The sequence below is a fragment of the Lachnellula hyalina genome (genome assembly GCF_007821495.1).
Source record: "Lachnellula hyalina strain CBS 185.66 chromosome Unknown contig00203, whole genome shotgun sequence".
NCBI classification, from domain to species: domain Eukaryota; kingdom Fungi; phylum Ascomycota; class Leotiomycetes; order Helotiales; family Lachnaceae; genus Lachnellula; species Lachnellula hyalina.
The window spans coordinates 1-27,136 of NW_022157317.1; the positions used below are offsets into that span (position 1 = coordinate 1).

The 27,136-nt window shown below is 46.7% G+C and overlaps 9 protein-coding genes across 9 annotated transcripts; 5 read left to right on the forward strand and 4 right to left on the reverse strand.

Annotated features, from left to right (window-relative positions):
* Positions 1–1,946: 1,946 nt before the first annotated feature.
* On the forward strand, positions 1,947–2,753 carry LHYA1_G008095 (uncharacterized protein; the record flags this gene model as incomplete). The annotated part of the gene is made up of 1 exon (XM_031153016.1): positions 1,947–2,753. One exon carries the CDS (start codon positions 1,947–1,949, stop codon positions 2,751–2,753), a length of 807 nt encoding a protein of 268 aa, XP_031001894.1.
* A 253-nt stretch (positions 2,754–3,006) lies between these two features.
* dbp6 (ATP-dependent RNA helicase) lies at positions 3,007–5,256 on the reverse strand (the record flags this gene model as incomplete). Its single annotated transcript, XM_031153017.1, has 1 exon — positions 3,007–5,256. The coding sequence occupies one exon, from the start codon at positions 5,254–5,256 to the stop codon at positions 3,007–3,009; it is 2,250 nt and encodes a 749-aa protein (XP_031001893.1).
* A 351-nt stretch (positions 5,257–5,607) lies between these two features.
* gpi3 (Phosphatidylinositol N-acetylglucosaminyltransferase gpi3 subunit) lies at positions 5,608–7,128 on the forward strand (the record flags this gene model as incomplete). Its single annotated transcript, XM_031153018.1, has 2 exons — positions 5,608–6,080; positions 6,135–7,128. 2 exons carry the CDS (start codon positions 5,608–5,610, stop codon positions 7,126–7,128), a joined length of 1,467 nt encoding a protein of 488 aa, XP_031001892.1.
* Positions 7,129–10,082: 2,954 nt separating this feature from the next.
* On the reverse strand, positions 10,083–11,851 carry meu22_0 (putative amino-acid permease; the record flags this gene model as incomplete). Its single annotated transcript, XM_031153019.1, has 3 exons — positions 10,083–11,045; positions 11,088–11,573; positions 11,630–11,851. The coding sequence occupies 3 exons, from the start codon at positions 11,849–11,851 to the stop codon at positions 10,083–10,085; spliced, it is 1,671 nt and encodes a 556-aa protein (XP_031001896.1).
* A 736-nt stretch (positions 11,852–12,587) lies between these two features.
* Positions 12,588–14,368, forward strand: stcW_0 (putative sterigmatocystin biosynthesis monooxygenase; the record flags this gene model as incomplete). Its single annotated transcript, XM_031153020.1, has 2 exons — positions 12,588–13,875; positions 13,929–14,368. The coding sequence occupies 2 exons, from the start codon at positions 12,588–12,590 to the stop codon at positions 14,366–14,368; spliced, it is 1,728 nt and encodes a 575-aa protein (XP_031001895.1).
* Positions 14,369–15,559: 1,191 nt separating this feature from the next.
* Positions 15,560–17,043, forward strand: LHYA1_G008100 (putative aminotransferase; the record flags this gene model as incomplete). The annotated part of the gene is made up of 3 exons (XM_031153021.1): positions 15,560–15,837; positions 15,893–16,382; positions 16,438–17,043. The coding sequence occupies 3 exons, from the start codon at positions 15,560–15,562 to the stop codon at positions 17,041–17,043; spliced, it is 1,374 nt and encodes a 457-aa protein (XP_031001898.1).
* Positions 17,044–17,351: 308 nt separating this feature from the next.
* On the reverse strand, positions 17,352–18,613 carry LHYA1_G008101 (uncharacterized protein; the record flags this gene model as incomplete). Its single annotated transcript, XM_031153022.1, has 3 exons — positions 17,352–17,678; positions 17,732–18,267; positions 18,319–18,613. 3 exons carry the CDS (start codon positions 18,611–18,613, stop codon positions 17,352–17,354), a joined length of 1,158 nt encoding a protein of 385 aa, XP_031001897.1.
* A 476-nt stretch (positions 18,614–19,089) lies between these two features.
* On the forward strand, positions 19,090–19,933 carry LHYA1_G008102 (Uncharacterized protein; the record flags this gene model as incomplete). Its single annotated transcript, XM_031153023.1, has 2 exons — positions 19,090–19,819; positions 19,881–19,933. 2 exons carry the CDS (start codon positions 19,090–19,092, stop codon positions 19,931–19,933), a joined length of 783 nt encoding a protein of 260 aa, XP_031001890.1.
* Positions 19,934–22,792: 2,859 nt separating this feature from the next.
* Positions 22,793–26,416, reverse strand: ria1 (Ribosome assembly protein; the record flags this gene model as incomplete). The annotated part of the gene is made up of 7 exons (XM_031153024.1): positions 22,793–23,111; positions 23,197–23,260; positions 23,343–23,665; positions 23,713–25,215; positions 25,283–26,229; positions 26,281–26,301; positions 26,354–26,416. The coding sequence occupies 7 exons, from the start codon at positions 26,414–26,416 to the stop codon at positions 22,793–22,795; spliced, it is 3,240 nt and encodes a 1,079-aa protein (XP_031001899.1).
* Between the last annotated feature and the right edge of the window lie 720 nt (positions 26,417–27,136).

Below are 27,136 nucleotides of genomic sequence, written 5' to 3' on the forward strand. Positions count from 1 at the left end.
AGGAGGAGGAGGAGGAGGAGGCGGAGGCGGAGGTGGAGGCGGAGATGTTGGCTCACCAGAGGTTGAAGAACCCGAAAATCAATCTCAGCAGACACAGAAAACACAATCAACAGATGGCCCTTCCAAAACATCAGCGACCAAGACATCCGCAACCTCCTCGGCATCTTCGTCGTCCTCTTGTACAATAAGCAAGACTGTTAGCGACTGCGTGGTCGCTTGTATGGCCAAGTCATCTTGCTCCACAACATGTGGCAGGACTACAACCGGTTGTGATGTCACAGGAACCACTTCGACGACTTCATCTGTTGTGTGTTCCTTCACCGACTCAACGCATCGTTGCGAGTCAACCACGGCTTCTACCTTGAGAAGTGGCATTGTCGAGACGGCAATATACACGAGTGTGAATTTCGATGCAGCTCGAGCAGCCTCCGTCGCCAAAGCCCAGCTTACACAAGCAACCAGATTTCCTACTGCATGGGCTATTTCCATGGCAGCTAATGTAACGGCTCCGCCTGTGACTAGCAACTCATCTGGCACTACCACTGCTTCATCGTCCAGGCAATCTTCGCAAGGCAAGGAGTCAAGTGCTCAAAATTCAACCTCCCAGACTTCAAGCAGCCAGACGTCCTCACATGTTCTATCTTCGAGGAGTTCCATTCTGTCTTCCAGCGCCCGCACGACAGCCAACTCGACCACTGCTTCGGTTCCAACGTCATCGTCCCGCCATGTCAGTCGCACAACTTCAGCTCCGCCAATACCCATAACATCTTGCTCTTTAACCAGCATAACCGCTTTCAGTTCGGCCTACACCTACTATACTATTGACTACCCAGCAACAATAGGCTGTGCCTGCAATGATGGTTGGCAAGCTGGAATTGGAACTACTGTCGGTACTGACTCTTCTATAACCTATACCTGCGAAGTCGGCACAACACGCATCGATGTTAGTACTGCACCTTTGCCATCAACTTTAACGACAAAAACGTCTACTGCAGAACCAACAAGCACAGAACCGCCTCCATACCAGACAGGAACTTGCGATTTACATATTTTTGAAGCATCTCTCAGCAACACAGACCCGTTATACGTACAACTTAATATCACTGATAATGGCAACAACCTACTTACCAGTCAGAACTATAAAGCAAAATGGGGAGATAGCCCATCGGTTGCTGCTGCCGACTCTAAGCTCCCTTATGACGTTACTGTCGACTTCGTACGGTCGACCAAAGTTCCTAGCAGAATGCTTAAAAATAGACTAGTTGGCCCTATACCTGTAGCACCAGTGAACTGGGAAGCCTGGGTGGTTACCTTGGTAGCAGGAGATACACAATGGAGTGATAAGGATACTGATTCGACGCAGCTCCCCTATTGCTCTGTAGGAGATTGGGATAATGGCAATTTTTGGGATTGGTTCAATAGTGTAGTATCGCTAGGAGCTGATGAAAACGCCTCAGTAAGTCTAATATCCTTTATTGGATCATTTTATAAAAACTAGAAGACCATGCTAACCTCAAGATAGAATCGGCAGATGGATTGTCACTGGGCGTGCTGATTCTGATATACATAAGACCAAGTTGAAATTATTGCCAAAATCTCTTCAACTGGATTCTTCCATCTGAGTGCATGTATGCTTTCGTAGATCCTCGAGTTTTGGATGAGACTGCTGGACAAAGTGAGTAAAGATGCACACGTGACCCTTAGGTAAGATTACAACCGAGCCCCTTTTCAGCCCCACCCCCATTCCTGGTATGACTCATCGAAGAGTCATTATGGAGAGGCAAAGTCACCTGCTTGTCTTGTGCTAGCGGCTTTAAAACCCAACGTATACAAATACAGTCAACCTCGCGGAGAAAAGCTGTGGACTAGCAGCTGTCATTTATTGCTCGTCGCTTTTTCGTTTCGTTACATCTCGCTTAAAATCCCCCCTATTTTCACGAGTAAAGATGACTTCGTCCGCTGTGTCAGCTCCACTTGAAGCGCCGGTCCTTGGAGACGCATCTCCATCCAAGCCTGCGGCGTCAGACGAGATTCTGTTGCGTTCTGCTCGTCTTTCAGACATTCCAATTATGGGGAACCTCTGCATGGATGCGTACGCTCCCAACCCGGTCACCGCATATCTGACTCCAAAAGCGTATATGTATCGAGAAGACAACGCGCAGCAGCATCGGCAAGGTTGTAGGCGCAGATTTCTGGATATAAGAAGCCTTTCCATCGTTGCTTGCCTTGCAGCCGACCCTTCGATGATAGTAGGATTTGGGCAATTCCGTCGTCTTGGAGACGACTATGGCGCGAAGCAATTTATAAGAGACAGAGGCATACGGGAAAGGCTTTGGATTTACATTCTCTCTTGGTTCTTCTATTTTTACCACATCATCGAGAACATCATCTGGTCAGACAGGATTACTCACAAAGCAAGAATGAAAGAATTCGAGTCCTGGGTAGGTGATGATAACGAAATTTACTGGAAATCGCACCCCGAGAGAAGCAGTAGATGGCATGCAAACAGTATTGTTGTCAGTCCGCAATTTCAAGGAAAGGGAATCGGGAAGAAGATTATGCTCGAGGGGTTGAAACGTGCACAGAATGAGCGGGTGATTATGGGATTGACCGCAAGTGTTGAAGGCGAATATTTGTATCGTAAGGTTGGTTTTGAGCTACTGGGAACTTTCAGCCACCGAGTTCCTACGGACGACAGGGAGGGAGGTGGAATTATGATTTGGTACCCGGAAGGAACGAATGCTAAGAGTTAGACATGGACTGAGGGTATATTGTTAGATGCACCGAAGCTAGAGCAAGGACTGATAAAAGTTATTGGTTACTTCAGAAATCAAGAATTTCAAAGCCCTCCTCGCCTTTAACGAATATCAATTCGAGGCAATCCTTGTGTTTTGAAAGGCACTATGATAATCTTTCGACTATGGCCTAGAATATTGTTTGAGGACAAAGTAACCAACACTGGCAAGTAATCAATACATTTGGGTATCACTGACGCTGCTACTTCTATCAAGACTTTGAACCGCCTGCTTCTTCTCCCAGTTTCTCTAAAGCAGCCTCGTATCTCAATTTCTCGCCATCGAAGAGGGACGCTTTGATATTGACTCTCTCGACTTTTGACTCTGCGAGTCTCTCGATCGCGGTTGAGCGACCGATCTCATTCCAAAACCACCTTCCTTCACTTCCAGTAAACAGTGTCCACGCATGACCAGGCTTTCCTGCTCTGGCTGTTCTTCCAACACGATGCACATAGCTAGTAATGCTGCCAGGGACATCATAATTGATAACATGTGCCAAGTTGGGAAGGTCCAGACCACGAGATACAAGATCCGAGGCGACAAGAATTGACAGTTTCCCAGATTGAAAAGATCTCAAGGCAGCCCTTCTTGTAGAATTTCGTGTTGTCGAGGTGAGAGTTGCCACAAGGGCAGAAGAATCTGGTTCCAAAATAGCGATTAGGCGACCTAGACGTAAAGCGCTCTCATTCGACTTGGTAAAAATCAAAACACCCCGTGGAGTTGCCGTAGTCTCAAACTCGGTGGGGGCATTTCCGTCCACCGGCTCTGGTAACATAGAGAGTTTCTGGAGAGTGGGTGCCTCGTCATCTGATGTATCCGATTCAGATTCAGAGGAATCTGTGGGCGATGTCGAGTGACTCTTGGCGGGTACCACTAGACTTTGGCGCTTCAAAATTTCAAGCAAGTACAGCGGTTTGATACCCTCGTCCTCAACTTTGATTGCAGATTCAGTTAGAAGTGAGGGAAGAACATGTCCACCTTCATAGGCCTCTGTAGAGGCCGAGCCCTCCAGTACTACAAGCTTTGGACGATAAAGCTTGAAACTATTGAGTTGTCCAACTTCTTTAGTCATAGTCGCACTGAGAATGATTTTTCGAATGTGTTCTCGTCGTCCGAATGCGCTCGGTTGTGGCAATTGCCCAATCACGACATCCAGCCATTGCTGGAAGCTTTGATCCAGCAACTTGTCAGCTTCATCGACGATGAGCCACGTTAAATCTTGCAGAGAGAAGCCAGGTGTTGATTTGAGATGCTCGACGAGCCTGCCGGGTGTGCAAATGAGTACGTCAATCTTTAAAGATGATTCGCTAACGTGGTCCGGAAGGGCGGGAGCAGACTCTTCTTCCCCAAAGAGATACTCATAATCCGCATCACTGTCAGCCTGCCATTTTGAATTGAGGCGTGATATGAGAGCTTGGTATTTTTTCGGGTCGTATGTTAAATGCTGATCCATCAAAGCAGATTGTTCGCTCCTGAAGTTGCCGCTCCCAATTGCAGTTCCAATCTTCACACGCCTCCTATCTCGTTCAGATGAAAACGCAGAAGCACAGGTGTCTGATACATCTTTCAATTGTGTAACAAGCTCTCTTGTAGGCACGACAATAACACCACGTAGTTTTGTAACCCTATGCCGACTCAATGCCTCAATCATAGGTAAAACATAGGCGAGAGTCTTCCCGGACCCGGTTGCAGCTGATACAAGAATGTCGCCGGGCTGCTGAGATGGACCTGGGAGGAGCAGTGGCAAGACAGCTGCTTGGACCGCGAAGGCTTCTTTGAACCCTTTCGAAGACAACGCAGTTGCTGTAGATTCCTGCATTCCGACATCTTTAAATTGTGCTGTTGCACTCTGCGATACTCGTATTGGCGATGCTAGCCAGGAAGGTAGGGAAGATGTAGTGGATTGTAAAGGCAATTCGGGAACAGGCTCGGGCTGTGGTAGAGGTACTAGGTCGTGGGGCTCCGTGGGCTCTGGGACATCTTCTACTGGTTGGGTGTTTGTTGGCTCTACCGATTTCTCTGATAATTTCTCTGCTTTTCGGAGGGATTTATCACGCTTCTTCATGAGTTTTTCGTGTCGGGCATCCTCGACAACCGGCAGATTTTGCGTACTGACATGCCTTATATCTCCTCCGGCCTTCTCTGCTTGTTTCTCTTTCCTGGGCGTCGACTTTTTTGGCCTGGGCTCCTGACTTGGAACAGAGAGAACATTCTCTTTTTGTATGCTGCTGCTTGTATCCTCATTGCTTTTCTTGAGCCTTTTGGGATTTCTTTCCCCGTCTAATTCGGAAGGGTGGCTCGATTTAGGTTTTGGGGGAGGAATATATCGTGCATATGTGGAGGAGGGGTCAATTTGCACAATAGGCGGAGCCGGGGTCGGATTTATAGGCTGGAGGGTGGTATCCGAATCTGTACTCTTTTTGACGGGTGGAATATATCGAGAGTAGAGCTGCGAAGTCATAATTGCGTGGAAGGAGGATTTAGAATGCACCAGAGTGAGAGAGTAGGAGGGAGATTTTCAATGCACGACACATTAGATTTTGCACCTCGCCTTGCACTTAGCGCAGCCTTGTTTCCCCGGAGTTCGGCCGTGCGCGTCGCATCTCATTACAAGCCGAGCTCACCCCCCCTATTCCGGCTCTTATTGTAGATGTAAACATACATCACCGCCTGTTACATTCCAGTCCAATCCAATCCAATCCTGTGAAATCCAAGCGTAGTCTGCGCATCTCGTCTGATGCCGCAAGAGCTATGAAACCGCGGTTATAACACGAATCACTCCGCGCCGGCCAGCTGGGCGACCGCGATCAAAATGCCATACAACATTGCTATGGTCAGCGACTTCTTCTTCCCTCAACCCGGCGGCGTCGAGAGCCACATCTACCAGCTGTCGACCAAACTAATCGACCGGGGACACAAAGTTATAGTCATTACCCACGCCTACGAAGGACGAACCGGCGTACGGTACCTCACGAATGGCCTCAAGGTCTACCATGTCCCTTTTCTGGTCATGTACCGCTCCGCCAGCTTTCCAACCGTCTTCTCCTTCTTCCCCATTTTCCGAAATATCGTTATACGCGAGGAGATTGAGATTGTGCATGGCCACGCGAGTCTGAGCAGTCTCTGCCATGAAGCTATATTACATGCGCGGACCATGGGATTAAGAACTGTCTTCACAGATCATTCCCTGTTCGGTTTTGCGGATGCTGCTAGCATTCTAACAAACAAGCTGTTGAAGTTTACGCTGAGTGATGTCGACCATGTAATCTGTGTCAGCCATACATGGTATGCAGACGAATTCCGTCCCCACCCCATCTGCTTGACTGACTGTCCCGCCAGCAAGGAAAACACCGTCCTTCGTGCTTCTCTAGATCCCCTTATGGTATCTGTCATACCCAATGCTGTCGTTGCTGAGAACTTTCGCCCTCTGTTCCATCCATCCTATCCCAATCTCTCCGAATTTGGCACCAATGTCGTTCCTCTGCCTCAACATCTCGGTCACCACGATACCATCACCATTGTAGTCATATCCCGGCTGTTCTACAACAAGGGCACTGATTTGTTGGTGGCTGCTATCCCTCGAATCTTGGCAAATCACCCCAATGTTCGATTTATAATTGCCGGCTCGGGCCCAAAGGCCATCGATTTAGAGCAAATGCTTGAGAAGAACGTGCTGCAGGACCGAGTTGAAATGCTTGGTCCGGTTAGACATGAGGAGGTCCGAGATGTCATGGTCCGTGGTCACATTTATCTACACCCGAGTCTGACGGAAGCTTTTGGCACAGTCATAGTTGAAGCTGCAAGCTGTGGCCTGTATGTTGTTTGCACTCAAGTTGGCGGTATCCCAGAGGTTCTCCCTGCCCACATGACAGTGTTTGCCAAGCCGGAAGAAGATGACCTAGTTGCTGCTACTGGTCGTGCCATTGCCGCTCTGCGAGCGAACAAGGTTCGGACTGAAGACTTCCATGACCAGGTCAAAAAGTGGTATTCCTGGACGGATGTTGCCAGACGCACAGAGAGAGTTTATGACGGCATATCTGGGGTCTTGAGCGAGGCGGACTTCTATGGCTACGAAGCAGCTGATGCTGCCAGTTGGAGTGCTACGAGAGGAAGGGCCGGTGTTCAGAGTTTTGCTCTCATCGATAGGCTGAAGAGGTATTATGGTTGTGGGATCTGGGCTGGCAAGTTGTTTTGCCTGTGTGTAGTCATTGACTATCTGCTGTTTCTGTTTTTGGAGATTTGGGCGCCAAGAGATGCCATCGACATTGCGAGGAATTGGCCTAAAAAGGTCAAGAAAGAACGGGCGATAAGCGCTGGATCTACATTCAGATGATGAAAAATACCAATTTATGCTCCATTGCAGTAGCATAAGGGCTTTCCAGAAGGCCACGATCTTTCCTGGTGCCATGCGCTTGATTATCTCAATCTGGTGTTATCCCGAGCTAAGAGATTAGGCTCGGGATTTTGAAGTGGTCCCTGAGGCGAATTCAAAATACCAAAACTGCCAAGTGCTAAGCCCGTGTTGTATCTTGTTGAATTTCAAGCCAAGTTTATCTTTTTGTCTGTTCAAGTTTCCTATACCCCGCGTTTCCTTGAAATGTCACCCCTGTTCACCTACTTCCCCTTACTTCCCTTACTTCTTTGACTAGCGGCTATCGTGTGCTATTGGCACCTTACCCATTCACGTTACCCCTTTTCCTTCTAAATCATACTTCCTTCATGTCTTCATTAGATAAATAGCGGCCGATACAGTCAACGATCTGCACTTCAAAATTCAACGACTCCTGCTCAAAATGAGAGCAGATATGTTATCTCAGGTCTTTTTCTTCCTTATTTCGAGAACCATGGCCAATTAATCATTCGTAACATGATTGTCCGGGTAACCTTATGCCTATTCCCTTGACAGATAAGTTGCTAAAGTTAGGGTACCCCGCTGCTTCATTGAGCTGATTCTGGACCTACTTAGCGACTACTTAGACTGTTTTATTCTGAGCTCAACGTCATACATGGAGTAGCTCGTTGCGGTTGTCATTGCTATATAACTTTGAAATCGCTTGCTCTTTTGACACCCTGTTTTCAACATATTCCAAGTCGTAATCCAATCCAATACCTTATATTAGACCTGTAATCATGGCTTCACTCTTCAAACAAATAATCATCCTCGCGTTGGTATTACCGTGCTTGATGGCGCCCACTTCAAGTAGGTCCCCACTACATACCCGAATGCCAGACCCGGGCCCTTTATCAGATACATTGTGTACCGTCGCGGTTGTCGAGGCAGTCCGACTTGGCTCACCAGAAAACAATACCCTTCTTCTCTGGCCTAAGGGAACATGCTGCACGACAACCGATTGCAATTTACAAGACTTCTCATGCCCACCGAATGTAGCACATGTAGATCAAGATGGCGATGTATGTTGTTTCAAAGAAAGTGAGATGGGCGACGCGATTGGGTATTGCCGGTGCAGGATTGATGAGAATCCTGAAGGATCGTGTTTTTGATATCAAAAGCGTGGGCAAAGGGAGGCAAACGCAAAATAAAGTTTACTGGACATCAATACAGGGAGAGCTGAAATGAATGGTCGAAAAGGTCAATTTCTTATTATGTTTGAAAGTGTTTAATAGATGGCTCAATTCTACATTTCCGACACCAAACCAACATCCGCGATGCACTTTCAGCCTTGGTTACGAATGATATGTTGCAACTTCAAATTTGGACCAATTACGACTTCAATTTCACGTCATACCCCCGGATTCTTCGTCGCTAACCATGTCGCCGGTGGGAATTGGAATCACCGCAGTTAATGTTAATGGCGCATTCTGAAACTCGAAATAGCTCCTACAACACCTACTGCGCCACCAACCACCAACACCTTTTATAATGTCCCTTCCTCAAGTTCCATGTGCGCATACAATTTATCCCAATATTTTATTTCAGGTCCTTGGTTTTTCTAGTTTTTCAACCATATTACACCGCGCTCTATTCGCAATGTCGCGCCTCTACTTCACGGCCGAGATGAAGTACACGGATGGGATCAAAATACCGGTATTCAAAATCTATACAGGGGATCATACTGGGGGCAGCTATAATATTGGTGGAATATATCCGTCCACAATCGCAAAGATGGCTGGCAAAGGCCCGAAGATTGCAGATCAAGAACGATTCGACGTGAAGTTCCACGTTAATAAGACACGGGCGAATGCGAGTTTGATCGTAAATACAACAAAACATTTACCAAGTGTTTCGTGGTCTACCGATTCGGGATTAGGTATGAACCTCATGCCACATTCTATTTATCTGCTAATGATTTTCAGGGAAACTCCCGTTGGGCCTCGGCGCATTATCAAGTGCCATTCTAGGCAAAAGCTCTGCTACGAAATCTTCATCTATACATCCAAAGTCGAGACGATATCTTGATGATAATCACTCCCGTTCGTCCGGTCATTCAAGAAGATATCTGGAAGATAGCCATTCCCGTTCTCCGGACCATTCAAGGCGATATATCAAGGACAGCTATTCCCGTTCGCCGGACCTTTCAAGAAGGTATCTCGATGATGACTATTCCCAGTCGACTGACTATTCGACGTCTCGTTCGACCGTCCGTTCGAGTTCTCGCTCCACTTCCCGTTCAACTGCACCAGTCGCTGTTAAACCCCGAAGATCGAATCATGATAGACGTGTTAGATAGCGGTGCTTATTTTATTTAGATGTACATACTAGTTGTATTAGATTCCAATTATAGACTTATCAAATGGTCATAGGCGTGTCTTAGTGGAGTCCGACTTGAAGTCAACGTCCTTAGAGTTTTATATAGGACGAGATAAGTCCCACCATGAGCCTTGGCTCGGTGAGTCGGATTTTGAATTCAAGTACTCCTACGCGATACTTGATTTGACGGCGGTGCTTCTAGAAGGAACAGAATGGTTCTCGTGGGGATTCCAAGATGGTGGGAGCAAAAGCTGGCTGATTTTTAGCACTCACTTAACTTGCATCATTTTTGATGGAGGACTCCGTGTCCTGCTTTTTGCTTGTCTCTACCCCTCCGCAATGAATCGTATTCTAGTTCCGCTTAGGGTACAGCTTCTTTAATATAACTTACCTCAGCCATATGTATTTATTATCAAGATATGTATTCAATTTGCGGTAGAAGTATCGACTGTTTCTAAATTTACTTCACTAGTACTAGCTATCTGTTTACGTATTGCCTAGATCAAAGTTGCTTGAATACTTTCATATTACGACTATTTATTCTAACCCATAAATGTATAACAGTCGAGAACATCCATCTAACCAAAACGTACATAGCTAAGGACCTTACTATACCAGGGTGAAGCACCATAATTATTCAAAAATTCAATGTTCTCCTTTGTCAAACGCCGTCTGCCCGTAACCAAATCGGCCGTTTTTGGGTTCTGAAAATTCGTCCTGTAAAACAGTTTGTATGCAATGTATGCCAAAACAAATAGTGGGAAGCATAACATGATTTCGAAGAAATCCGCGGCGAGACCACTGGAGTCTGAGCCCCCTATCGGGTCGACAGCGACCCAGAAAGTGCAAACGAAGGTGAAGACCGTGGTAACAAACAGGTAGATCGGGATCGCGGGCCAGAGCCAACTCTTGTAAGCATATGGCTCTGACCATGCAGTGTCTCCTTGTGCACGCAGAGCGCGATGCATGCACCAATTGGTAACCGGGATGATCATCCATGCAAAGAAAGTGGTTGTGGCACTAATAGAAGAGAACCAGTTGAATGCGATGGCGCCAGTGGTGCTAAGACACATATATGTGAAAGCAATAGCAATCATGGAACAACAGAGCAGGGAGGCCCATGGTCGCCCCTTGCTATCAATCTTCTTGAAGACAGCTGGCATCATACCCATGTCTGCCATCGCAACCTGGACTCGTGAAGCTACAAAGAGTTCCTCTGACCCGATACCGCAAAGGCATATGAGGAGTACGACGTTGACAATGTCAGGGAGAACTCGGATGCCAGCGTAGTTCATTGCGATGACGAAGGGTGAAGAGGCAAGATTGCTTGTACTGAGGAGCAGTGGCTCCGTGTATGGGATGAGAACAGAAATGAATACGGCCGCACTGAGGTAAATAACCAGGATACGGATAAACAGATTGACACGAGCGCGAGGAAGGTCCCAACGAGGGAAAGCAGCTTCACCAGCAACAACTCCCATGATCTCCTGGCCTCCGGTTGCCCAGGAGGCAAGAAGGAAGCAACGAGCAATGCCCTGAGTCTGTTAGTAAAGTTCCGATTAGACACACATAAAATTTCATACCTTGAAGCCGTTAGGGAAAATCTTGAGGGTATTGTAGTTCTGACCGATATATTCATCTCCATTACCAGCACCGGCACAGATAGCAACCATTGTGAGCATGACCACAACCATCAAGGTCAATTTCACAATGCCAGAGTAAAATTCAAATTCGGCAAACCAGCGATTAGGCATCACATGGAATGCGAAAACCACTACTAGGTAAATAGTCATCAGGCCTGCATCAGAGACAGATGTAGTCCAGTACGAGATGACGACCGGAAATACAGATCCCTCTGCTGCAACAACAGTAATGGCGCCGAACCACTCACAGAAGCCAATAGCAAAGCCCAATGCAGGGTCAACGAATCGGCTTGCATGATCGATGAAAGATCCAGTGGTTGGGAAGAGGCAGGTTGCCTCTGAAAGCACTGTAAGCATGGATAGCGCCATGGAACAGATCAGAGGGTAGGCGATGAGCAAACCAAGGGCACCGCCTGTCTGTAGTGCCTGTAAAACATGTTAGTTGCATTTCAATGGATGATAAATATGTCTAGGTTGTGTACCTCTCCAGTGCTGATGAAAACACCACTACCAATACATCCTGCCAATCCAATCATTTGCACATGCCTCGCCTTGAAATTCCTCTGCAATTGGTGGGGTGCATGATCTTGTGCATTTTGCTCCACAGCAGTCACTTCTCCGACTTCAGATTCCAATGAAGGATTAGATGCAGTCGCTATATGCTTCTCGGGGTCCATCATGGCTAGGTTCTTTTCGGAACCCATCGTGGGTCGTTTTATTCACACAGTTCCTGTTTGAAGTGCTTATTCGCACGTCTTCTTTGCATAAGAGATGATATGTTAATGAGTAGATACTGGCGAAGATAGCTCGACTTTATAGAAATATACAGCCTAGTACCAGAGATAACTGGAGGTATGTGTTCTGGAGATAATACTTAGCTGTCTATTGATAAAAGTTGCGGCTGGACTATGGCCCATTGCTAGCAGCAGCCTGATGATAAGTATCCGGGAATATAGAGCAAAGAGGTAAAGCTTGCAATGCCAACGCCGAGATACCACACCGAGATTACCTTAATGATTACGGAGTTTGAAATCAATCAGCTTATCGCTGTTTTTGTGGCGGCGACGGTAGTGTTGCTTCGGCGCCGAGCCGAGAAGATAGCACGCCCCAGAATTCGGTCTGGTGTACCTTTACTCCGCGCGGCCGAAAAGTATTTTAATTCCCTTTTGGGGCTTAAATGATACGATTTGTAGATGACATACCTAATTCGACCAATCATATAGGCAGAAATAATATTTAGATACAGCATATGGCTCAATTATGTTTATAGCCCCTCACTGTAGAGAAAATGGGGCCTGAATTACTTTTTCGCCCCACGGAGTTTGCGAATTGAAAGCAGCAACATTCAAGTACATAGTCCGGCTGAGCGTGCGATTGAAACAACTTGTTACAATCTACGCGGGGTTCTTTCAGGTATATTTCACAGCTACATTCGAAAAGATGGTGATTGAAGGACTTGGACGCGAAGATGGCCACATCCCAATGCACAACTCTATACCAACAAACAAATATGTCGTCGATGAACACCCACTTGGTCAACCGCGACAGCTTCGTGTCATAGCAACAGGCTCAGGGGCATCTGCTCTGAACATTGCACGGTCGATTGATGTGCATATGGAACATGTGGACCTTGTTTTATACGAGAAAAATCACGACTTGGGCGGAACTTGGCTGGAAAACACATATCCAGGATGCGCTTGTGACATTCCGTCCCATTGCTACCAATACTCTTGGGCACCGAATCCAAAGTGGGATAAATTCTATTCGCCAGCACCTGAAATCCTGAAGTACTTCCAAGATACTGCTGAGGAGCATGGCCTACGGAAATACATCAAATTCAAGCATCAGATCATGGGGGCAACGTGGAACGAAGAAAAAGGTCGCTGGGATATGCGCATTCGAAATTTGTCAAGTGGGCTTGAGTTTGACGATTGGTGCGACTTCTTTATTAACAGCTCTGGTTATCTGAACAATTGGAAATATCCAGACATACCCGGCCTCCATACCTTCAAGGGAGAGTTGATGCACAGTGCAGCATGGAACTCGGATGTTAAACTCAAAGGAAAGAAGGTCGCAGTGCTTGGATGTGGCTCATCTGGCATCCAAGTTGTGCCGAATATCCAACCCGAGGTGGAACACTTGACCACATTCATCCGACAACCAACTTGGATCACGGCGGGTTTTGCTCAAAAGTACTCGGGGCCTGGAGGGACCAATTTCGATTTTACGGAAGAGAGAAAAACCGAATTTGTCGATCATCCAGAAATGTACCACGCTTACAGAAAGGCAATCGAGAGCGAGCTCAACGGCAGATTCAAATTAATCCTCAAAGACAGCCCGGAACAAGCTGAAGCTGTCAGATTCAGTACGAAAGACATGAAGTCAAGATTGGGCGCCAAAGGTGCTGCAATAGCAGAGAAGATCATTCCCGATTTTGCTGTTGCGTGTCGAAGGCCCACTCCTGGAAATGGGTACCTTGAGTCGTTAACAAAGGATAATGTTAGAGTTGTTCAGGATGAGATTGCAAAGATTATCCCAGCAGGGATCGTCTTGGTCACTGGTGAGATCATCAAGGTCGATATCTTCATTTGCGCCACAGGTTTCGATCTCAGCTATTGTCCCCGCTTTCCTATAATAGGCCAAAATGCTACCAATCTGGCTGATCAGTGGAAGACAAGAGCCACGGGATATTTGTCTGTCACCCCGGCAAACATGCCAAATTACTTCAGTAAGTGAACCATATACACACCCTACTCTCTTTCTCCTATCTAACAAATCCAGTGTTTATGGGTCCCAATTCGCCGGTCGGGCATGGCTCCGCTATGCCTATTATTGAGCACACCAGCAAATATATCCTAAAGTTCCTCTACAAAGCGCAAACCGAAAACGTTAAATCTTTCGTGCCCAAAATAAGAGCAATCAAGGATTTTACGGCGCACTCTGACGAATTCTTGAAAAGAACCGCCTGGAGCACTCACTGCAGATCGTGGTTCAAGAATGGCACAGTTGATGGTCCCATCACAGCACTACATCCTGGAAGTAGGATCCATTGGTTCCAAATGATGACAAATCCGAGGTGGGAGGATTGGGAATGGACTTCTCGCAATAGTAACATCTTTGCATATTTAGGCAATGGATTCTCGACCAGAGAAGCCGCAGGAAAGGATCTCACCTGGTATTTTGATAAACCAGACGAGGGGTACGAAGGGCTCTTTTATTAGAAACCAATATACTTACTTCTACAATTTAAGCTTATAAAGAAAACTCATATCAATTTTCAAGATTCCTAAATTCTTCAAGTGACTTCTTTAACTGTGTTGTCAGAAAGAAAAAGGAACTTGCCCAAAACAAATTACTACTATATTTGATTGCATGTAAAATCTTTCTGAAATTCGTATCTCATGAACCAATAGCGCTGAGAACTACAATTCCGTAAACATTAACACCGAGATTTCAAGAAGGTTGGGCATTTGTTAACTCATGTCTTCTGATCTTATTCTTGGCCGAACTTACTTTTTTCTTTTCATCCACTGCTTTATCCCCATTTCAACCTTAAAAGCCACAATATTGAATACCAACTAACCAAGCTAAATTTCTCACATCAGCTATTATCAACGAAAGATACGGTGCAATGTACGCCAGAAAAGGCTACTATGTTCTAGGCCTACCATTTTGGACTTCCATCTCGGCGGTTAGATCTCGCCATTGCCCACTTCCAGTAGCAACACATCAATTACCATTACTCATGCCGCCGAGGGTTTATAAATACAAGGGTAGGATTCTTGGGAACTCGGCTTGTATGAGACCTCAAGATGGCACGTGCTAGCGGCGGAGGGTTATGAATACTAACACTCTCCATCATATACCTAGAGTGGATTAATACTCATCTTCAGAGTCCTCGACAATATACCGGCCTTGAAATTGTTTCAGAACAACAGAGTCAAGCCCTATAAAGTCCTGGTTGGTAGGTAGCTGTTACTAGAAATAGGTGGTCCTATATCGTGTCCCCCTGGCCTTGTGGGGTGGTGGTGGTCCAACTATTCCCCCCACTTCCTCCGAGGGAACGCGATTACCTCTCAATCTGATATCCACGTCGGCATATCCACGAAACTAGAGATAAGTTAATTTAGCGTTCTAATCGTACATCTTGTTGAGATATACCCACCGACGGCGCCGAGCATTACGCTTGCTCGGTCGCTGACAGCCCTCGGTGTCAGGAGCCGACCTCTAGTCACCACCCCCACCGTAAACCGGCTGTCAAGGTTATTCAAAGCTACATACAAACCTATGATAGATGCTGATAATCGACCCATATAATCTGTGACCTAGATTTTGACCTGTTCGTCTTTCAGGGACCAGCTGATTGATTTTTCTGCTAGTTTGAATTCTGTCTCATCAACACTACGTTCAAGATGCCCAAGGCCGACTCCCCAGTCTCGCAGCCTGTTGCTATGGCAGAGGTAGGACTGCAAGTGAAGTCGCTACAGAAGACATCAGACGCCCTGAGTACAGCCCTTGCAGCTGCCAAAGAACGATTCTCCAAGAGAAACCCAAACTCCAAAGAGATTTTTGAAGGAGCATGCGATCATCTTCCGGGAGGCAATACTCGAACTCTATTATATACGGCTCCGTTCCCGGTTTGCATGAAGAAAGGGGAGGCTTACCAAGTTTTTGATGAGGATGGCCACGTGTAAGTATTATTCCGAACAAACGAAATGAATAACAAAGCCTAATGATATTTTAAGATATACGGATTTCGTTGGCGAACTCACAGCAGCACTGTACGGGCATTCCCACCCACTTATTCAAAAGTCCCTTATCAACACTATGCAATCTATCGGACTCAACCTCGGCGCCACCATTCAGCAAGAGAATGTACACGCCAAACTCATATGCGAGCGTTTCAATCTCAGCAAGATCAGGTTCTGCAATTCAGGGACTGAGGCTAATCTGCATGCCCTTGCAGGCGCAAGACGATTTACAGGCAGGAGGAAAGTGGTTGTGTTCTATGGTGCCTATCACGGCGCTGTGCTTGGTTTCTGGGATGGCGTCCAAGAGAACGGTGTCGATAAGGCAGAATGGGTTATTGGGAAGTATAATGATATTGAAGGGGCAAAACGCCTGATCGAGCAGGATGATATTGCGGCAGTTTTAGTAGAAGGCATGCAAGGAGCTGGTGGATGTATTTCTGGCACAAACGAGTTCCTTCTTCAGTTGCAGACGAGCGCGAAAAAGGTATACCATTCATTGTATAGGGTTTGGGATCAAGTAGGGAGCTAACATTTGGCAGGTTGGAGCAATATTCATCTTAGATGAAGTCATGACGTCTCGTCTTGGACCTGGCGGGCTTCAAGCAATCGTTGGACTAAATCCGGACATTACCACGCTCGGAAAGTATCTCGGCGGCGGTCTAGCCTTTGGGGCGTTTGGCGGCCGTACTGATATCATGGCGGTCTATGATCCTCGATCTGCAAACTCTCTTGCACACTCTGGTACATTCAATAATAATACTCTCGCTATGTACGCCGGGCACGTTGGTCTTTCGGAGATCTGGACGTCATCTGTTGCCGTAGAGTTTAATAAGAGAGGCGACGCGTTCCGTGCGAAGCTGCAGGCTGCGATAGCAGGAACGAAGATGAGTGTTACGGGACAGGGTGCATTGAATGCCGTGCATTTCTCTGAGGGTGGGAAGACAGAGATTGCTTGTAGTGATGATATTTCGGAGGATTGGGGTCTAAAGGATCTGTTCTTTTTGGAGATGATGGAAGATAGTTTCTGGATTACTCGGAGAGGAAGCATTGCTCTTATGTTGCCTACTCCAGATAGTGAGATGGATAGATTCATCGAGTGTGTTGGGCGATTTTTGCAACGTCACAAGGATCTCGTTGCGTTGTAAATGAAGAAACGTTTTACGTCTAATTTATTTGTTTAATATTAAAATACCCGTCCCTAAATTTTCCATCATAGTTACTTAGCTACTTGAAACAATCGTAGTACCTTATGGTAGAGCTATATGCTAATATATGAGTTATATTAAGCAGTATTTATTGAACAGATCTCTGATTAAAAGCGTAAAGTAAAAGAGCAAGATAAATAACCCTGAGAATTGGATAACTTTCTATATAATCTCGCCTACCTAGTCCCTCGAATCTGTATTCTTTTCCCCGATAGTTATATAAGCTTATCTATCTTCTACTAGCCATCTTAGCTTCTCAGAAACTCCTTGACTTTATCATGCCATACAGGGGCCCTCTTATATCTCCAAAATCCTGGCGCATTTCCTTGCTTTAAGCCATCAATCGCCTCAATCATTTGCTCTTGCAATCCATCATCCTTGATCTGCTGTAAGGGATACAGGTACAAATGCACGCTTAAAATTCTGCCTCCGGATTTGGGGAGGGCGAAAAGGGTCTGCAGCTCGCACCGCACAAAGCAGTTTGAAATATCGACTTCAGTATCAGAAGCTTCTTGTCCTTCATATAAATGATACTCGCCATCTTCGCAGAGATTGTCATTGGTAGCAACAGCCCACTACAAAGTCGTCAGCACATGTTTACGCTAGAGAAATACTCGAGTCCGCTTACATTCACGCGATAAATAACCTTGCCAACAGCCAACTTTCCAAAATATCGATCCATACTACTTTGCATAACCTCTTTGTATGCAGGAACAGGTTTGTGTGCGTCTCTTAACTTCAGACCAACTTTGTCACCAGCATCAAATCCGACGGGGTAACACCAAATCACACTTTCCAATGAATATCCGTCACCGTCTGATGAGGGCAGAAGCATCAAAAAGTCCTCATCGACATTAACAGCTAGGAGACGAAGTGCCTCGATCCTATCTTGTGGGGGCGTCAAAGGTAAAACGTCTGTGGTGACGTTATTTAGGAGATGATTCGGCGCTCCATTTTGTGATTTAAACTGGAAGATTGTAGGATACCGGTGTGGCAGGTAATCGTTTACCAGATATGCGTAGAGTTCGTCAACCATGGCTTCGGCTCCGGGTCTACATGCGAGGGCATTCGGATGTGTGCGCAAGATCTCATGGCGAGCCTTGCAACGTTCTTGATACTGACGGTCCACGTGAGTGATGAAATTGATGTTGGTGTTTTGTAGTCCTGCTTGAGATTTAGTATATCTAATCTAAGGTTGGTTGGGTATAGCCGTACCCATTGTCAAGAAATACTTAGGACTGAATTTGTAAATCTTTCGCGGCTCTTCAGTCTTCCAGTCGAAGTCTCTGAGAGGAATAACATCTCCCATTGATTGCCCAGACTGGTACTCTTTGAATGTCATCACTTTCCCCTTAGTGGGTGGAGATACAGGCTTTCCGCCAGCCCATACAGTTGGCCATATGTTTCCCTTTGCGAAAAACCCTACCAGAATCAACACCGCTGGCAGCAGAATATATGCTACTGGCAAATTGAGCATTGCTATGAAGTCAATGTTCTGGATGTCCACCATGTCTGCTACGTAAAAACTCTTTGAGTCTGCTATGAGATTAGATGCCTTGCAATAATATCGATAGAATATCAATTGCGGTTCGAAATTATACACTTTTACATATGAGTGCGGTATAATCTACATTGAGATCGGGGGTATTTTGGCGAGGATTTTCGGGGGCTGGCATTTTTGACAAAGCGCCGTAATTGGTTCTTGAGACCGAAATACCAAGACCAAATAAGTGACGGATATCGGCGCACGATAAGAATCTATAGCTGCCTTTCTAGTGGGTCTCAAGTCTGATATACAGGAAAGACGCTGGCTTCAGAATGTTCTCGGGGCCGAGTTGATATCGGCATCTATAGTGGGGGAGGGGCCGTACCTCGTAAGAACGTCGCCGAAGAGAAGATAGTTCACTGGTTGCTTTCTCTTGTATCTTTCTACTTGATCCGTTAACCCTCGATCTCCTATAGTACCTAGTACTTTGCCAATTCAATATGCTCCTCGAGACTGTAAATACCGTCTCCGAACAAGCTCCAATCATCGACACCCAAAAACCATTTACACTTTCCATACCACCAAAAACAGACGTATTCGTCTCTCCAGTTTTAGGCTACCATTTCTCTGCGCCAGTCATTTATACAAAAATCGCAACAGATTCCTTCAAATCATCACGTGCTACGATCAGTGTTCCTTTTCAGCTCCCAAGTCCAAATTCAGAGAGTGGATCAAATCCTACTATACAATACGACCAAGCAGGCCTTATCTTCGTCCTTCCAACTCCCTCCCTCCCTAAACCCTCTCGCGCTCACCCTGGCAGCCATTCAGGAATAAAAACCGGCGTGCATCCGAAATGGGTCAAAGCTGGTATCGAGGTCTGGGAGGGCAAGGCGTGGGGCAGTATTGTTGTGCGGGATAGATGGAGTGATTGGAGTCTCTTTGAACTTCCAGCCTCAGCGCTCGGTGCACATGCTGGTATCTTAGGGAACAAACCATCTGCGACTATAAATCTGGAGACGAATCGTGTTGGTGACGCACTGATGATCTATATGGTGGAAGAGGGCCAGGAGCCAATACCGGTTAGGAAGGTACCTTGGTGGTTTATGGAGGATGAGACGGAAGACGCTTTCTGGGTAGGCGTCTACGGGGCAAGACCTGACCCGTTTGATGAGGCGACAAGGAACCTAGAAGTAGAGTTTGCAGGGTTTGAAGTGGAATCTAAAGCATGTAAATTATAAGTAATATAATCTATCAGCTCACTTTTAACTATCTAGCTAATTAATATTAGCCGGTTGTATAAAGGAGTTAACCACCTTCAACGTGCTTACTCTGTTTGAGTAGGCGGCTGAGGCAGGGTATGGGATGCCGGGGAAGAGTATGGGGTAGGTTGATGGGTTTGTAAGGTCTGTGAGGTTTGTGGGTGAGGCTAGGCTAGGCTGGGGAGTGAGGAGTGATGGCGCTTGGATTTCGATGTTCCACCCGTTCTGGAAGAATGAAAAGCAATTATAGTTTGAAGGGACAATTTCGGTCTTGCAGAAAGCCTACGTAGCTGGGTTTTTGCCTCCAATACAGAATCTAATCAAACATTCCCAATCCAATTTGACCTAACAGTATGTGCAAATCTTGAAAAAGAGTGGATACGCAGAATTAGACGCATCTCTTTATCATTTGGTAGCTTCACTTTATGGCAACTGCCAACACACACTTGAGAAATCTTCTATAGTCCACAAGTTTAAACCCACTGAAATACACCGCTTTTGGGGGGTTTGTGAGGGTAGAAGGAGGTTCGAGGAGATAGTAAGTCCTAAGGGGGCAGCGGGAGGTAGTTGCGTTGTAGCGAACATAGCACGTACATAATATACAGGAAGCAGAAATCGGGGAGGATGAGAATAGAAGGTTAAGCTTATATTCGCAAGTGAACAAGGTAGAAAGAGGAGAAGGATAGGATATTGGATTTTGTTTCGAACCTGCGATTGTTTCATTTCGTGTTGTTTCGTTTTATCCTAGCTAGAAGCAAGCAAGTTCAGAGCATTCATCAAGCAAGCTCCTCAATACAATCTATTCTGTAAACATTTTGCCATTCGCTCGCTCGCTCGCTGATCCATCCGTCCATCAATGCAAACTCTCTCCGATCATATACGCCCGAAACTCCAACACAAATGCAAATGCAAGCAGGATTATGAAAGAATAAAAACGGTGTACGGAAGCCATGAATGCATGTACCAAACCAGGGTCTTGCATCCACGTCCATACTTTTCGCTTCCTCCCATCAACCTCCATTTCCATATCATATTGAACGGCAAATCAAACTCCGCTCCCAAGATGTACCGAAATGTATCGTAGAGTCATGTGAAAAGTGAAAGTGGAGGAAGCTGAGCAGCAGCTCGAGTGAGAACAGCTAGCTAAACATCATATCGATCATGCGTGAACTTGGGGGTTTACGTAAACGCCGCCTGAACTGCTGTCTTTGAGTTCCTGGCCTTTGACAACGACGCAGATGATGGCGATTATAACGCAGATGACGAGGATAGCGGATATGACGATGAGGAATTCGCAGGGCTTGCCTGTTTGCAGTTTGTGGTTAGTCTTGTGTGTTATTTGCAAGTAGGCTGGATCCAAATGATCAATTGGAAGAGGAAGTGGAAATGGAAGAAAGGGATATGGGAGACAGGGAAGTAGAGAAATGAACGAGGCAAGATGGAGGATATAACGTGATGTGCCGTGATGAGTGGCGGAAGTGATCACGGGCGGGTATAGAGCACAGGTGAAATAGAACCCAACATACTGCGTTTGCGTTTATTCCCCGGGTCCATCTGCGCTATGTCAACGACGGTTTGGTTCTCCTTCGGCTTTTCCTGGGAGATGGTGGGCGATGGCGAGTGCAGGGGAAGCAGGGCCTGCTGCGGCTGGGCTGATGTGCGCGTGAAGAGGCTCATTCTTGCGGTTGTCTGGTTGGTCTGGCTGGTCTGTGGAGTGTAATTGTCAGTTTGATGCCGAGGTTGAAAGATTGAGACGAGGAGAGTTGGATTGGATAGGAGGGAAGGGGTTGGGAGTTGAAAGTGAAAGGGCGTGGTGTGAAGGTTCAAGAGAAGAGGAGGAAACCTACTGGTGAATTTGATTTCCAAACTATGTTTTAGAGAAAGAGCTTGAAGTCGATGTCGTCGCAAACGTGTGTTTGTGTGCTTTTGTGGTGCAAGGTCATGATCAGCTTGAGCTCAATGTGTTGAAACGACAGAGACGAGTCCCACCCGTTATCCAACAAGCAACGTAATAGCGGCAGAGAGCAGAAGAGAAGAGAAGAGACTCAAAAGAAAAAGGAGCAGCTTACGATATCTGATTCAAAGAGCGTTACAAGTACAGGTTGAAAGGGGAGTGTATTGGAGTTGAGTTCAAACTTCAAAGGTCCTAGGTTACTACCTAGGTATGATAGACTTGCTCGTTCCAAGCGAAAGTCCTGAAATTGGCAGAGAATCCCACCGACCGATTCTCAAAACCAATCTCACTCTTTCAGTCCACGTCGGGTAGAAAAGGAGTGCGGCTTATCAGTGAATTGATCGGAACAGATCACTTCCACTGCCTTGCTGAAAAACACCACGGACTAGTACATTATATTTCCGAAAGATTTTCGTTTCCCACGTGCTACATTGAATGAATACAATGTACCTTTTCGTGTTTAAGCACCGCGGAGCTCAGAAGTAGCTTATAATCACTGTATCGAAGTTCATTAACTTAATTGCCTGCTGGTACATGATGGGGAGTAGCAAGGATAGGACAGTGTTATCTTTCAGAACCTCTTAAATCACTTCCTCTATCCAAGAGAATGGATTATAGTAGCATCATAAACTATACCATTTACGCATTCAGAGCATCAGAAATGCACCGGTACCAGCGTTTACATTGAAAATGGAGAGAGCTGAGTATACAAGCACGTATGTACAAGGTGGTGGTTTAGGCCTGGGAAGTGTTTGTAAATCAACAGAGAGGAATAGCAAAAGCGAATGGCAATTAACAGCTTGCTATGTGCAAGTCAAGGTAGGAAAATTGGTATTTTGAAGGAAGGAAGGGGTATTATTTCTAAGGATAGGCTAGATGGAGCATGTATAGCTTCGTTTTGATTCTGATGCTTATGGTATTCCTAGAGGGGATTTAGGATAACAGAGCAACAAAAACGAACAAAGTCAGCACACTGTAATTCCACATCTACCTCTTAAGCGTCTTCTGTTTCTCCCCCTCCCTCCTCTCCCCCCGTCCCGTAACAAGCATGCCCTTACGCCTCCTCACACCATCCACATACCGCTTCGCCACATTCTCCTTATCGGCAAACTCGCCCAGGTCCTCCATCTCTTCCTCGGTGCGCGGCACCCAGTAGGGGTCCTCGTGCAGGATCTCGTAGCCGCGCCATATGAGTTGCGGCGAGGCGGCGCCGGAGGTGCGCTTGCGGATTTCGTCGGAGAAACCGAAGGATTCGGCGACGGGGAGGAGGGAGAGGATCGTGAAGGAGGAGGAGCCTTCGAGGAGTCTATGAGGGGGGGTTAGTTGGTGTGATGGGGTGAGTGAGATGACATGGATTCAAAGGGGGTTGGGAAGGGGGCGAGTTGGCTTACGATTCGGAGAGGATGGTGCCGCGGCGACGGGTTAGGACGTCGTAGACGCGGCCTAGGACTTCGGCTGTGCAGATAGATGTTAGCTCTTATGTATATGCAGAAAGCAAAGAGATGCATAAAGAGGAAATGGAGAATAGGAGACGTACTGCTAGCTTGAATCTCACATGAATACATGGCTAATAGAATCCTCGGGGACCAATCCAGGAACCCCTGTTTTATACCCGTTTGCACAGCTTTGATCACTTCGCCCGTTAAACGACCTAGTGAGGATTCTTCTTCGGTTGGGGAAGGGGTGACGGTGACGGAATCGAGGAAGACGGCTACGCCTTGCATGGGTTCTGCGCAGAGGGGTCCTTGTAGGGTGGAGAGTTGGAAGGCATGGGTTATTTTGTCGGAGAATGATGCTGGGCTTAGGGATGAGGATGTGTTTTGTTCCGCGGTTTTAGAAGCGGTGGTGTTGTCGTTCAGGCTGGGCGGTGTTAGTATTGATGATTTAGAAAGGCCAGGAAAACTTACAATCGACCACATATGCCTTCTTTTGTAGCATCAATCAGTAAGTTAGGACCTGTTCTTCGGGGCCCGAACGCAGAGATTTGATCCACGACATTTGCCCAGACATCTCGTTGGGCCTTTACACTCTCAAACGTTGCTTGGAGCTGTTTCTTGAACTCCGCGAGTGATAAAATCTTTGTATGATCCACCACACCGTCCTCATCGGCGTCTTCTTGATCCGATCCATCTTGACTCTCCGTTTGCTTTCCTTTCTCTTCCGCTTGGCGCTCAGAGTAAAGTCGTTTGATAGCACTGAAATTCTTAGACAAGAACTCCGTCACCTCAGCTGGTAAAGGCCTCACACGTAATCGAATCGTAACTTGCTTTGAAGTAGTAACCGCAATGACCGTTCCCCTCCCAAGCTCTTTGTTAGCAGGTGGTTTCATCTCCTCCGCCCTAACAATAGTCTCCCTATACGGCACAATCGGCTCGCCAGCCTGAACCTCACACTTTGCAAACCGCTCCCTCAAATCCGTCAGACATCTCTCCAAATGTAATTCCCCAGCAGTCAGCAACACATGTTCACCACTAGAAAACTGCTCGTATTCAGCACAAGGATCGCTTTGAACCAATAATTTAAGACCAGAAATCATTTTGTCGAGATCAGCAGGGTTGACGGGTTCGAGTGCTACGCGCACGATGGGTGCCGAGCCCATGTTCACTCCTGCGAGATTGACGCTACCGATGAGTTGACTGCAAACTGTGCCGGATTTGAGAATATGGCCTTCTAGGCCGCCAATGCCGAACACTACACCGGCGGGGACGGAGGTGAGTGGTTCGAGACCGCGGCCCATGAGGAGGTATAAAGCTGTGACAGTGACCTTTTGTGGCTCAGGACTATTGTGTGGGTGTGCTGGGGAGAATTTGGGGGGTAAGACATAGACTGAGTCGCCGACTGAGAGGGTCCCGGAGTATATTCTCGCGAAACCAATGAGGTGCTCCTTAGGCTGGGCCTCGTCTTCTGGCTTCTTTTCCTCAAGACTGGCGTCTCCTATCGTCTCAGTAAGTCCGTTTACAGGATCTTCAGCAGTTCCGTTCTCCAATGCCTGTGCTCGAGCAATTTCTGCTCTCTTCCGTCGACCCATTTCTCTTGCTTCTTCGGGACTAAGTGTTCCTCCACGGCGTTTGTTCTCTGGGAGTTCGCTTTCGGGAATCGATACCATTTTGCTGACATATGCGACGACTGGGTCATCCGTGGAGGCTTTGGACTTTACCATTGCATCGCGGACCTTGGGATCGACATGAGTATGACCAGGTGAAGCATCAATGAGACCTGGTAACCTGCTTTCCTGAGCAATCGGAGGTGATGGTAGTGATTCGATGACAGAGACGAGAAGTGCGGTGGATAATGGTAACCAGGCGGAAAACAGCGCTGTGAGGATCGCTCGAGGATCTCGTGAGCGAACGATATGTGGAGGAAGAGTGAGGTTTAGTGATTTTGTAATCTTTTCGGTCATGGCAGGATCACTGCGGAGAAGTCAGAACAATATTCATTAATATTATAGACAGGATTGAGAAGATGAAATCCACGCACCCCTTCCCCTTGTCCCCACCAGTAGTTGCAGAATATACAGCCCAAATCTGCTCAAGCACCAACTGAACGAACATTGGTTTGAGATTACGGCCCTTTAAATGTTTTTGCGCCAAAACTTTCTTGGTCTTCGGATCTAGATAGAAGTCTCCCCAGAGCACTTTCTCCATAGCCGTGCGCTTTATGCCCAATTTCTTCTCGTATAAGCTTGCAAATTGCCTGACGGTAAATGCCCAGCCATCGATGGCACTGCTAAATATAACATTGTTCTTTTCTGGGGCAAAATAAAGATCTTCGTCATCTTTTTCTTCGAACTCGGGGTTTGCAGCCATGGTATCGATATCGACCGAGTTGCCAACGACATCTTTTTCTGATTTCTCGAGTTCTTTGGCAGCTGCCGCAGCAATTCTCTCGTCGACTCTTTCCCGCCAGTTTAGATCCTCCTCCATTCGCTCACCTTGGAAGAAACTTCCTAGAACGGCATTAACTTGTTCTAGTAGTTTGCTGAGATGTATGTATGCTTCTCCAGGAGTCATTTTGAGTTCGGTAATTAGCCTGTCCATCTTATTGATAACAAGCAAAGGCTTCATGTGCTCAACCCAAGTCTGCCGCAGCACTGTAACAGTCTGACTGCATACACCTTCCACGGCATCCACTAGGACCACTGCGCCATCACACAGACGTGACGCGGTTGAGACTTCGCTGCTGAAATCGATGTGTCCGGGAGAGTCTATCAAGTTGATCAAATATTCCTTTGGTTCGGGCGTAGCATTGGGCGCAGATCTTCGTAGCATGGAGAAGAAGAGGGAGATGGCAGATGATTCCATGGTAATACCTCTAGTTTGTTCATCGGGACGGGAGTCGAGGTATCGAATCTTGCCTGCGAGTTTGGGGGAAATGATGCCGTTGGTAGCAATGAGGGCGTCTGAAAGGGATGTTTTTCCATGATCCTGTGAGGTAGGTTAGTAGTATCACTGTATTTGTATAAAAAGAGTACTCACAACGTGGGCTAAGATACAAATCTTGAATGGTGTCAGCAAAGATATAAATTTACCCCACCAGGGCGCAACGTACATTTCTGATGCCGTCTGGATTCCGCTGTAGAGCTACCAGTTTTTCTGGATTGACGACAGGCATTCTGGATATGATGCTTCATGTTACTCGGGGGAATGGCCAGAGGAGTGTTGTAGATGTCGAATTTATATCAGTGTAGCTGGTGGAAATATGAAATTTTGCACCCCTCGCGCGTCAGAGTGAGTCGAAATACGGAGTACGGACGGAACAACCCCACCAAAACGGAACAGGGCAGGGGTCGGCATCGGAATAAATAAGCACCGATTATATGTCCAGTCCCGTGACCGTAATGTATGTGATACAGTACAACATTCCTTATCAGCCCCCCTTTACTGTATGTATGTATGTATGTTGTTCCCCTGTCTGAAGGGGGTCGTCCGATGTAGACGCGACCGCGACGCATCAATTCTTTCTATGCTCCTACAGTACGTTCTAACCCTATCAAACGAGATCTATCCTTCGTTCCTGAATCTGCATGAACCATTGCGACCAACATGGCCTAGACTCGGCGTTTCCTAAAACTTTGGATGATCCTTTTATAGCAAGTCTCCAAATCTACATCGACCTCTCTGGCTCCCCTTTGGATGTGAGGCCTTCCGATCTTTGGCAGATGCATTGGCTGATCGCTCCCTTCCCCAACACCATCCTTGAAGCAGCAGAGTTTCATGATTCGCCCATGCTGCAATAGGATGGCTTAATTTAATTTAAACTTCACAATCCTCTATCGCATTGCTCGCTTCCTTCTGGTAAAGTACATACTTCTAGACTGCCCTGCCATAATAA